Here is a 12,940-nt window from a genome sequence, read left to right on the forward strand (position 1 = left end):
GAACAACAATGTGCACGAACATTAAGTTGAATAATTCCAACCAAACTCAGTCAGAGATAACACAACTATGATGACTACAAGTTTAAAGCCCATATAATGTCCAATCATAACTACTACTTTCAACTTCCTCAAATACTTCCTTTCAAAAAAAGTATAACACGTGTTACAACCATAGTTCAAATTTTGACCAAGACGGGCTAGAATTTTGGTTAGCTTCAAAAGCACAAAGATTCAACAACTTTCAGACATATTTAAGAAATTTCAGTAGTTTCGACCAATACTTGGAAATTCCAGTAGTTTCTGCTAATAAATGCTAAGTTACGACCAATTTCAACCAACCCAATTTCGCTAGTTTCAACAAGTTTCAGTGGTTTGGACTAGTTTTGATGGCTTCAAAGAGCCCATCAAATCAAGTTTTAACCAAAAATCCTCGTTTTGGCCCATCTTGGCCATATCCCAGATTTTGTCTGGTCAAAACCAGCCTTGCAACCGAGAACTCAATCCATAGCTACAATTTACAGCCATAGCTTGAAAACTTCGTCTCCGTACCTTGGTGGGATCAAGACCACTGAGATGCCAAGATTTCAGTCGATATCTCACCGAGCAAATTTTGCCTGGGTCTGGCCATATGTTTCAGTGTTTTATGCATTTTTTTGGGTCTGGTCCTTGATGTAAACCCAGATTTAGGGTCAAGGGAAGTATTGGAATTTCCCTAAAACTAGGGGCTGGCAAGGAATTTCCAGCAAAGAGAGTGGTTATCCTAGGGTTTGTAGGGTATTCTGTTACTCTAAAACGCTGCTGTAATGTGAACTTAGATCTGAATTTTGTCAAACTTGGGGGGTTTCAGCTAGGGTGGGAGAAGGGCTGAACTTGTTGTCCCAGATATCCAGATCTTGTTTTAATGCTTCTGGAACATAGGGAAGGGCCTGATTTGCAGCTGTCTTATGTTTCAGATGTTTAACATAGGTTGCAGAAATTCAGAGGAAGAAGATGAAGTGCAAGGGTTCTAAAAACAATAGGGTTTGAAGGTTTAGATGAACTTGAGAGTAGGTTTGAAGAGTGAATTGTGATCCAAGTGGAGGGGAAAGGGAAGGCAAAGGGGTGGGGATTGGAGTTTAACAAGGGAGGGGCTCTGCTGTCGTCGCAGGGGAGAAGAAGCCAAGAGGGGAGGGGAATGGGGGAGCAGTAGAGTAGGGGAAGATGGGGGAGGGCCTGGGAGGTGTTGCAGGGGTGAGGGGAGGGGGATGGGGGGTCAGAGGGGTAGAGGAGGCTGCTGTTGGGGTGCAGCAGCAAAGGGGATGGGATTTCCTAGGTGCGCAGGGCAGGGGTAGGGAAGGCTTGCATGGACAAAGAAGAAGGGGAATGGGGCTGGGGTGTTCACTTACTTGTTGGAAGCTTCTGTAGATGAATAATGGCTGCTGTGAATTGACAATAGCTGCTGATTGTAACTGAAAAACTCTTCAAAATCCGCCGAGCCCTCCCAAAGAGAACCACAACCCCATGTTAGACAAAGACTTAATTTTATTCTATCAAACTTAAGAATTACAAAGAAAGAGTGGTTTATTTATAGCCCACTAAAAGACCTTGACTCTAAATGGGATTCCTTTATAGGTTAGGATCCCATCACAACCATTGAAATAAAAAAAAATAAAACATCTAATGGAACCTTATTGATACATGCTGAAATAAAACTCTAAATAGCTTAAAATTCTAATTAGCACATGCTAAATTCTAACTAATTCAAACTCTAATTGACATGTGCTGGACTAATGATTTAAGGACTCCATAACCAGACAAATTTGAACACAACTCAAACTAAGGAAATACACTCAATTAAGACTCTAGGACTGAACTGGAAATTGATTCTAGCAAGTAAAAAGGGCTGAAAATGCCCTAGTTACCGCTACTAGGGAGTTTGGCCAGCTTATGGGGCTTCCTGGAGACATCCAAGGGGCCCCACTCAGGTTTTCAGCCAGGAGGTCATTGTGTTCAGATCAGTTCTTAGACAACATATTATAGGTCCTAAAAAGACATTATATTCAAGAGTATCTTTGAATTCGTACTCTCGTTTGCTTCCATGCAGTCAAATCTGAATGTATTTCACACATCTAAACATTCTTGAATACGAATTCACATCCATGGAAACCCTAATTTAGGCTATACCAACACATTTAGATGATCATATTGCAAAAACAGTTACCTACACAGGTATTCTAAATTCGACCTTGTTTGGCAATATAACATGTATAATTGCACAATTACATATTGGTGAAGTACTTAGGAGCATAAAGAATAAGCAAGTAATGAAGTGAATTAATAATGATTAAGTAATAATTTTCAAGGCATCATCACACTATACTCTCCTAAAGTCTTAATACAATTGTTTAGTACTATGTGAAAATTCGATGAAACTAATGTTCATTTTTTCTTAGGGGCAAATCCGAGCTTTCTTTCCACTGTTACACTGTCAGCAGGACATGTCATTAACCGATGGACTTACAGACACTTTACATTAAGCAAAGGTATACCACCATGAAACTCCCCAAATCCTTACGTTGCTAGGTTATGGCGAACTGCCATATTTATGATCTAATTTCCGACAGGATGCATGCAATAAGTGAGCATATAGGAATGAACAAGCCCACCCCTAGATTGAAACAAGATGCCAATGATAACAATACTTATCACCTTACAACATGTGGAGTCATCATGGATGAATAACATTCACATTGCTAGATAACAATAAGAAAAAAGTTTTAAATACCACATGCCTGTCCATGACTTTCCAATTAACTTTCTATGCACAACAAGGATATAAAAGCACTCATTAAAAAAATAATAAATAAATAAAAAAGGCATCCCGGTGACAAGGGTCCTGCTGCAGGGTCTGAGAGGGCAAATGAATGAAGCCTTAACCCAAGAGAGGCTGTTTCTATGGTATAAAATTACCCCTAAAGCATAAAATATATATCTTGTTATAGAATAGATGCACTGAGGTTCACAATTCCCAGAAAGTCCAAATTAGTAACCATTTCTACCATAAATTGTCCATCCAGAGCATGGCTCTGCTTTCATTCTCACATCCAATATCAAAATCAGCAGCACAAACAATTATAGTGTAGCTCAGACAAGCGAAAACTAAATCCAGCCTAATGGCCTATGCTAAAGATTACCTGATCAGGTTCTTTAATCATCAAATCTACACTTCTTTTTTAATAATTTTACTAGATGATATCTTCTCTGTTCAAAAGAATTATGCATGGTTGCATTTATGATTTATCCATCCAAGACAGTACAACTGTACAACCAATAGCATAGACAAAAACAAAACTGAGCTGAGTATTATATCAGCTGCTGACCTGGTGGTCCAACTAAGGACACCTGACTCTCATAACACAAGCTTCAGCCACTAGCCATTGGCTAATGTATGAGCCTTTTTCTGGGTGAAACATGCCAGTGTACCAACTGACAGCGTAGATTATAATTTGCTCATAACTAGAAAAGAATAAACACAACCCGTTTACCAAGTGCAACACTTGCCAAATCCAAAAGACCACATCATAAAGATATACTAGACAAATGAATCTCACATAATTAAGGAAAACACAAAAAGATACCAAATGATTAACAGTTACAGAAACCATCAATTGACAAGCAATGAACAAGTCAAACGTATTTACCACTGCCATGAGCAAACCCCCTCGTAGTAATAGCGCATGACCCAGCACAGGCCTTCCGTGTATTTTAGGGCCTAAGAAGAAAAAAAGTATAAACTATATTAACCTAAAGAAAAGAAATTCCAGTAATAGACAAATTAAAATGAATAAATAATCATAGTTAATTAACTCAATTCATCAAATTGAATGAAACAGTGTCTGATGCAGTTTCACTTTTCTTATAAATGGGTAAGGCAAATAAGGTGTTAGCCAGGGATTGGACATTTTTGTAAAGATGCCTCTACGCCATCTAACAAGGATATTCAATCTTTTAGTTGGTAATATGGTTGAAGGAATTTGGTTGAATTGATTCTGTACCAGTCTGACCATATGAATGAACTCATTTGGTTATTGAGAACAGTGTAACCCTGATGGAAATCATCATGCAACTCGCAACCTAGATTAAGATCTAATCCTCATTAACATAATCGAAACATATATCACATAAAAAGGAGAAAAATAGCCCTCAACTGAACATATTAGGCTGGATCGCGAATGACCTACCTCAGGCAGGATCTAGTTGAACAAGGATAAAGTACCAATTTTTGAACTTATAGCAAGTCATACCATGAAAATAGAAGAAAAGTTACTAATGCAGATTCAACACCAAATTGGGCTTCTTTCTAAGGAATAAGTCTAGGATTGGGTTAGATACATGCCCAGTTCAATTTTAGAAAAACCTCACCTAAATTCTAGTTTCTGAAAAAGCCGATACAATTTGATGGGAAACTAATGTAGTACTGTATTTGATTGATCAAAACAGTGACCAAATAGAACCTTTCACAAGGAATCAAGTTCATATTTGATAGACTTAAGATGAAACAGAATTTAGATGCAAAAGAGGGCTGAAACTAAAGTGGTATTATAAGGATAATAGCATAACAATACGGGCTGAATAGATCTTCAAAACAAGGGCAGAACTATGATGAAGAAATTGAAAGGACAATATGAGGGAATTGAGAATAATAATGTATCATCTGGGCTTCACACCGTAAGGTGGATCAATTGGATCGAACACCAACCTACCTTGATCAATCACAAGGATTCTCCATAGAGAAAGAATGCTAACAAAGCAATTTGATTTCAATTGATGAGTTGTGTCTTCACCTCTTACATAAGTCTCTTTATATAGCATTTTAAAGAGACAAAAACATTAATGGTAACATCCAACCACTAACTAACATCACATACATATTAATAACTCAACTACTACCTAACTCTTGACAAAGGAAAAGTCCTTTGACAATGAGTTGTTTTATTTTCAAACCACAGGCCCTTTTATTGATTTTTCAAAAACTAGACTTGGGCTTAGGTCTAGACTATAAAGTTCAACATATTTGGGCTAACTTTAACCCACTAAAACAATCCTCGCCCATGAAAGCCATGGGCTGATTCAGGTGATAGCTTTAGAGGCCTAACCCAATGGGCTTTTTCTTTCTTAAATATGTCTTTAATTCTTCATAAAAAACCAAAAAGACTTGTGTTTCAGTTGTTTCGAGTGTTTCAACCATTGGTCCATCCCATGTCTTATATTCTCATATTTCAACTGAGATCTACGAATTTTGCAAATCTCATCCAAATCGCCTTGGCAGTCTCAAACCCCTCTGATGTAAATACAATTCTAGGATTAGGGTTTCTTAGGAAGATTCCCCAGAATTTAGGATTGCCTAGAATCTTCTAGCAAATAATCTAATAATTTTAGGGAAACCTATGGGTAGATGGGAATTGGAAGGAACATAAAGAAACACAATTGGGATCCTACAGTTGGTTAAGGGTTTAAGAAAAATCTCTATGAGATTGAAGGGAATCAAGTTTGAGGCTTATCAAAAAGGTATGGATTCAAAAAGAAAATTTTAAGGTTTTATCAAAATACATGTCATTAGGTTTTAGGTAAGATTTGATTTAACAAAACTGAATGGGATGCAACAAAAATAATGGGGAAGGATGGGATGCAACAAAAATAAAGGGAAGGAAAATAAATATGAAGATCTAAATATGCAAAAAATCTTTGGAAACCTTTCTTGATTCTTTCCTTCTCTTCTCTTCTCTTTCTTTTCTTTTTCTTTCTCCTTACTTTTTCTCTTTTCTTTCTTTTCCTTTCTTTTTTCTTTCTTTCTTTTTTCTTCTTTTCTTTTTCTTCTTTTCTTCTTTTCTTTCCTGCCTTTTTCTTTTTGTTTCAGGTCTGCTGCAAGGTAGAGGGGGGACGGAAAGAAAGTCCAACAGAGAGGAGGAGGAAGGGGCTATCACAGGGGCAGGGAAGTGTGGGGGGTGAGCTAGGAGGGATTGCAGGGGGGTAGGGGCAGGGGCTAGGGGTGTCACAGGGGGTGGAGGAAGCTGCTTCTGGGTGGCGGCAGCAAGGGGGAGGGGGCTGCATTGCTGCCAGAACAAGGGAGGGGCAGGGGGTAGGTGCGATGGGGTGGCACAAGGCAGGGTATGGGGTAGGGAAACTTCTGTACTTACTTGTGCTTATTGTAGCTTGAAAAAGAAGACCTTGAAAGCTTGAAGATGCTGGAAATAGTTGCAGAACCTTGAACAAATCCCTTCCTCAACCATGGCCCCCTCAACTAAGAAACCATGATCGTCAAACAAAATGCAATCAGACTAAAAGAATTACAAAGAATACTAGGTTATTTATAGCTTTTAAAAGACTCTAGGACTAAGTGGGATTCCTTGAGATCAAGGATCCCAACACTTAATACAGACTCTTGATTTGGAATCTAAACAACTAAAGACACATGCTGGAACTAAATTTTCAGTTATCTCAAACTCTATTATCTTAATTTCTATTTTAATTAAAATTATAATGGCTGTTTGCTAGAATTTCAGATAACCAAGGACTGACTCAAAACAACTCTAATAAAAAAGAGTTGGCAACTCTTAAAACCAACTCCAAAAGAACTCAATTTAAGGAATAAAACTCCGATAAGACGCTAGGACTCAAGCTGGAACTGATTTCAGCAAGTAAAATAGGGCCTAAATTGCCCAAAATACCCCGTATAGGGTTCGGCCAGCTTCACTAGGTGGACCTTGGCGTCCCACTTTAGGGCTCAGCCAAGGGGGGTTCTCTGTGTTCACATCACCCTCAAGCTTCCAAAGTGGTTTTCTGAATTCAAACATCTATTTTTCACTCACCAACAATCCTTTGGGATTCTTCCTTCCATTTGTTGGACTAAGGTCGATAAAAGCTCATTTGAAGAAAGGCTTCTCTAAATTTTGAATTTTTGATAGTTGATCCATCAATACATGCGAGTTCCTGTACAAATCAATAAATGTTTACTTTAGGGGCCTGACATGAATTTCATGCTATAAAATTTTCTCCCACTTTTTTTTTTTTTTTGAGTAGTCCTATAATGTAGGGTCATCTGCTACTGTTATTGTCAGCACATGGATATGGGGAGGGAAGATCAGAATCATCTTTTCTAGACTGCATCTTTGGATACCATCACACACAGTTCATCCACCGTCCTCTTATAGTTTCGGTGATGCATTCATTCCTTAGGGTGGGATATCTCTCTTAAGTTGATGATGGGACCTATACATGGGCAGTTATGGACTAACAAAATAGTTGGCCTACACCATATATTACAAAAATTTTCAAAACATAAGTATTTTTAATGATATTTTAATTTTAATTTGATACAAAATATTTTTTTAATTCATAAAATTCAATTAATAAATTAATAACAGAAAAATAATTCTATTTCCATGAAAGTTTAGATCAGGCTAAGATGTTAACTTACATTTAATCCACATTCAAACACCTAATGTAGAACATATTTAAAAAAAAAAAAAAAAAATTGGGAAGAACACTCATCTTGCTTGAAGAATGGCTTTAAGATCACTAGATCCCTGTTGATTAGTTGTTGTAGATGAGCTAAATGGAGTACTCATGCAGCCTAGGGGAGATCTGAGCACTTTCATGCAAAATATCTGGCCAAGGTGGGCAGAGATTGAGTTGAGAGAGAGCAAGATAGTCAAGTCAAGACAAGATATCTCAAGACAAGCTCTGGAATTTAAAGGAGTTGGTTGGACCAAAACCTCAGACAAAACTGTGATTTCAACTCGACTGAAATCTCGGCCGAGATTTACACGTTTCTACATTTCGCTTCAAGTCTCGTCTCAAGGTCTCATGAAATCGATATCCTCTCAAACCTCGAGCCATGTTGGGGTCTCTTTTAGTTTCCCGGTTAGTTAATTCACACAATAGGTTAAGGATCGATTGTTGGTTAGTATGGAGGTCATCTCATTATAAATGAAAGCTTTTTGTTGCTCCGCTCTTCTTCTCCAGTGAAAATTCTGCCTTGCATTTGATTAAAGCTGGGGTATCAATTATTGTTCCAATTGACACCTTCTCGAAGGAGGACCGGGTAGTTTGTTGGTGGGATTGATGTGTGATCCAACTGACTCCTTGATGGTGGAAGCTTAAGAAGTTCAAATCTAAGGTACCCTTCAAGTTTCCTTGATGGTGGAAGCTTAAGAAGTTCAAATCCAAGGTACCCTTCAAGTTTGAGTTTTCTTCAAATTGCCCAAGCATCAAGCTGGTGCCAAGGGCCCTACAACAACAGGAAGACAATCCTAAAACTGCATCCCATTTTTAAATCCCCAAAATACCCCCATTTTGTTTGTAATCCTCTAATTCCCCAAAAATCCAGCTCACCCTTCCTTATTTTCATTTTCCACAAACCCTAGCCATTGTAGACCTTTAACAGTCATTTTCCACCATCAGAATCCATTCAAATTCAAACCACTGTATTCATACACCTCCTAAGCCTTCAATCCCTAATGTTGTCCATTCCTTCCATCTAAAACCTAATATTCGAAGTTCCAACTCAGTTATCATCTTGGGAACCCCTAATTTCCATGTCCCACAAACCAACTATTAATTCTGTCCTATTTCACGACTGAATGTAGCCCACAGCCCAACTAGACCCTTGCCCAAAACTTCAACTCTAGACACAAGTTCTCCATCAACCCTAACCTTATGATGCAGCCCAAGACTGAAGAAGTTCAATTAGGGGCCAGCTTTCCAGGACCTCAACTCAAAAAGTAGGGGTTTAGAGTTTTAAGATTTTGGGGTAGTTGATTAGGATACGTAAGAGCATAGGTTATGGTCATTGAATAGTTTTGGAGAGATTTAGAGTAATGGGGTATAGATGGATGGACCAGGTTCTTGAGATATGAAAAGTTATTGAAATGAAGTGAAACTTGGAGAAAGCTTAGGTAACTGCATATGAAGATGATCCCTAAAGTTTGGGAAAATTTTATAGGTCATATTGTTGTAGATCTAAGTTCCAAACCAGGGTTTTTGGGGGAGTACAAAAATAGAAACAAAGGGGATGGTTATCGGGTTAGAAAATTAGAAAAGGAAGAATTGGGGTTGGAGGTGATCTCACTTACTTGCTGAACATATTCTTGAACATCAAGTTAAATAAGAAAAGATACTCTTGGAAAAAGAGAAGAGAAGATAACAGATTGCATACGAATGGGGGACAACACAACCACGCCATGCCATTATACCTCACTGATAGCAATAAACAAAAAATCAAAATTCAATTCATCAAGTCATCACTCAACTACATCTATATTTATAACCACATTGGCTAACATAATTTCAAATTCAAACTAGAACTCAAAATTAGCAATTAACTCTAAAACAGATTCCTCAAGCCGCACATCACAAAACGGGGAATCCCCCCAACAAAAAACCGGCAGTGTCTCAAACCCGATTCTTTGAAAAGGGAGGCCTAACCAGTCGTTAACTGTTAGGTAAAATAAAAAGATGATAAAACCAAGGAAGAAATTTCGACGTTGCAAAAGGCCAAAATTTCGACGTTTCGATCGAAATTTCGATTGAAACTGGACACTTTTTCTGAAAATTGGAACTTCAATTTCGGGCCTCATATGGACTCAAAATGATTTGGATTCTTGTATACTACCTATTTCAAGCATAATAAACACAATGGAACTAGTATTTTGTAAAAAACAAAACTATTGAAAATTTATCATTCAAGTATACTAACAAATGACTGGTTCCGACAAGTGCAAACTGTATTGCATACAAGCATAAAATCAACAACATACATGAATTGTTTGGTATAATGGTTACATATACAACAAGTCAACATAATAAAATAACCGACTAGATCAAGTGATGGTGTCTCAAATATATTAAGCTAAAGCCTATATCATATATACATAAAATAAAAATACATAATTTTAGAAAATAATTATTAAAATAAAAAAATGAAAAAATGGTAGCAAATAATAAAAAGATAAGTTTAACAAAACACAATTATAGATCATAGTCCTAGGCTAAACATATATTAATTTCAAGGCAATACAAGATCATTTAAGGCATGAACAAAAAAAAAAAAAAAAGGGGAAGTTTGGAAATGTTGGGTGTGGCTCATGCTTCACATTCTATTGTTGCTGGAGTTTCCTTTGTAGCTGTTGTGGTTTAGGAGGTGTTTGGAGGCAAAAAATGAGCAAAAGTGGTGTTTGAAGGCAAAGGAGTAGTGAAAATTAGGTGAAAATGGGATAGAAATCAACAAAAACTAAGGAAAAACAAGTTGGAATGCTGAAATGTCGAAATTTTGGTCGAAATGGTCGAAATTTCGGAAATCTCCGAAATTTGACACTTTTCCAAAATAATTAAAATTTCGTTTCGATTTTTAAAAATGTTGACATTTCAACCGAAATTTCGACAATTTCGGTCGAATTTTCTTCTATGGATAAAACTGAAGTAATAAAGGAAAATAAATTCAAACATGATTTTATCTAAACCTATGAAAGAAATCCCGTTTTCCTACTTCCTATCCCTATTTTAGGCCCATCAAATTGGTCAATAAACCAAAGAATCAAAGGCGAAACATACATACATACATACATACATAAATATAAATAAATAAATAACATAAATATATATATATATATATATATATATATATATATATATATATATATATATATATATGATCCAATCCTAGACTATTCTTAAGGAAAGAAGCCCAATTTGGTGATGGTTTTGCATCACCCTGATTTGCTAAAACTGAAAGTTCAGCATTCAAATTGCTTCTGCAAAACCCTAAACCTTTCCTTATAGAGCAATTAAAAGAAAAGTACTTAAAAAGGAACATTCAGAAGCCAAAAAAAAGGTCATTGGAGGGAGAGGGCGAAATAAGAAAGATGTTGAACCAAGAACAATCACAATCGCAATAAAACATTGCCTTTTTCAAATTCTTGGTCAGAAAACCAAAATTGTTTTGGTATTATCAATATCCACTTCAAGAATAAAAAGATCCATATGGTAGTTGAATTTCGATAGATTCGTTATATTTCTCTGGGAAGGGTGGCAGTCATGGCAGGGTAGTAGCAGTTGGTGCTGCTACCAGGTGGTGACAGTGGTCTCGGATGGTGATTGTGGTTACATAGAGTGGCAGTGGCAATGGCAGTACAGGTGGTGGAATTGGTGGAATGGGGCAGTGGTGATGACAGGTGACAGCAACAGTGGTAGCGATGGTTGTGGCAGTGCCCTGGCAATGGTGAGACTATTACAAGAAAAAGAAGGGTAGTGTTTTATTTTAAACATGAAATTACTACTTCACAAATCAAATGAAACACAAATTCTGAAACATCTTGATGGGGACATCACAACACGACCGCCAACCATTCATTACTACCAAGGGCGGAGGCGGCGGAACCTTTCCATGTGGTTTGACTACTAGACAGGGTCATCTAAACCCTCAGGATTGTGGTCCACGTTCCACTTTCTTTTTTTAATATATATTAGTATTTCTGTTAGTGGTTTTCTTCTTTTGTAAGGGTAGTTTAGGATTTTCTTTCCACAATTTAGAATTATTAGATTTTATACTATTTCCTTGCGTATTGGGGTATTTTTGGAAGTTTATTTTGTTTCTTTTCTTTTAAATATGTAACGAGCCGCAAAGAAGGACATTTAATGAAAGAAGGAAGAAAGGAAAGGAAAGAAAGGAAAAAAGAAAGAAGAAAAGCACGGTTGCAGCCCTTTCTCCCTCCTAGCGGAAATTCTAGTACTCTCTCACGTGGAGCCTTCTTCCTCCTCTCTAGGTGAGTGTCTTCCCTCCTTTCACCCTTATTTCATGTCACAAGCATTCCCCTTTATTTTCTCAACAAAGATCTACTGTTATTTTTTTTAAAGAAGCCATATTTTCTTCCTTGGAAACTTTTTCTTCTTCCCCAAACCCCACGGTTGTTCTGTTTTTCTGCAGAAAATTTTCTCCATTGTTTCTCATGATTCTTTTCTTCTTTAACTCTTAGGCAGCCTCTGTTATTTGCTTCTGAATAATTTTCTTACTTCTCTTTTCTTGTTCCCTTTTCTTCTATACAACCTCACGGCTGTTCTGTCATTAGTTTCTGTTCAATCCTAGTTTCTGTCTTCTTCTCCCACCCTACAGCAGTACCTTGTCTGCCAGAATTCTCCCTCATCTTCTCCATTGCTGCATTTACTTCTTACTTCTCAGACTGCTGGTTTATTTATTTTCTGCCCCTTTAAATCCTCTTAGGTGCTGGTTTAGCTAGTTGATTTGGGTTTAGCAGTGTGAGCTTTCATTGTCTCTCTACATTGGATGTAACTTGCACTTATAATCATATTATTGTTTATGGGAGTCTCTTTCTTTCTTGAATTTAATGCCCCAATCCCCTAGCCTAATTTATGGATTGAATCAATAAATCTAATTTGTTATTCTCTAGCCTTAAGTTTGATTTTGCATGTTAGTTATATTCTTCTCAGCTGGAATTTCTTACATCACGTCTCCTCAGAAAGCATACAAAACAGCCCAAAACTAATGGGATAGATCCTGTATTCCGATCTATACCCATATTTGAGGCACATCAAAGTGATCTATTGCAATGAATACCCATTAGTACTAAAGCCCAACCCAAACCAAGACTTAATTCTGCTAAACTAAGCCCCAATTTTATGCTTTATACACATCACAAAGTTAGGGTGTGCAACTAGTGTATATCCTGAAACACTGAAGGTTCACATATTTACACCTCAGCAAGTTTCAGCAAAAGCACCAATCACTTAGTTTCTCAGGATGGAGGAAAAGTATAGAGGGAAGAGAGTGTACACTATCAAATAAAAAAGGATGGACTACATCAATTTCCAAAACTGATAAACGTCCTGTATGTCATGTTTAAGTCATAATGGAGCATACTAGACTTGAAAACTACAGGTAAAACTA

The 12,940-nt window shown here is 37.1% G+C and overlaps 1 protein-coding gene across 2 annotated transcripts in view; it reads right to left on the reverse strand.

Annotated features, from left to right (window-relative positions):
* Positions 1-12,940, reverse strand: part of LOC149017050 (5'-3' exoribonuclease 3-like) — a 36,007-nt gene that overhangs the window by 13,634 nt on the left and 9,433 nt on the right. For both annotated transcript variants that reach the window (XM_089151346.1, XM_089151345.1), the window contains exon 14: positions 3,681-3,751. In XM_089151346.1, coding sequence (XP_089007472.1) covers positions 3,681-3,751 — 71 coding nt within the window. The remainder of the gene's footprint in view (positions 1-3,680; positions 3,752-12,940) is intronic.

Source organism: Hakea prostrata, chromosome 4 (genome assembly GCF_041222555.1).
Source record: "Hakea prostrata isolate BN-2017 chromosome 4, UWA_Hpros_2, whole genome shotgun sequence".
Taxonomy (NCBI): Eukaryota; Viridiplantae; Streptophyta; class Magnoliopsida; order Proteales; family Proteaceae; genus Hakea; species Hakea prostrata.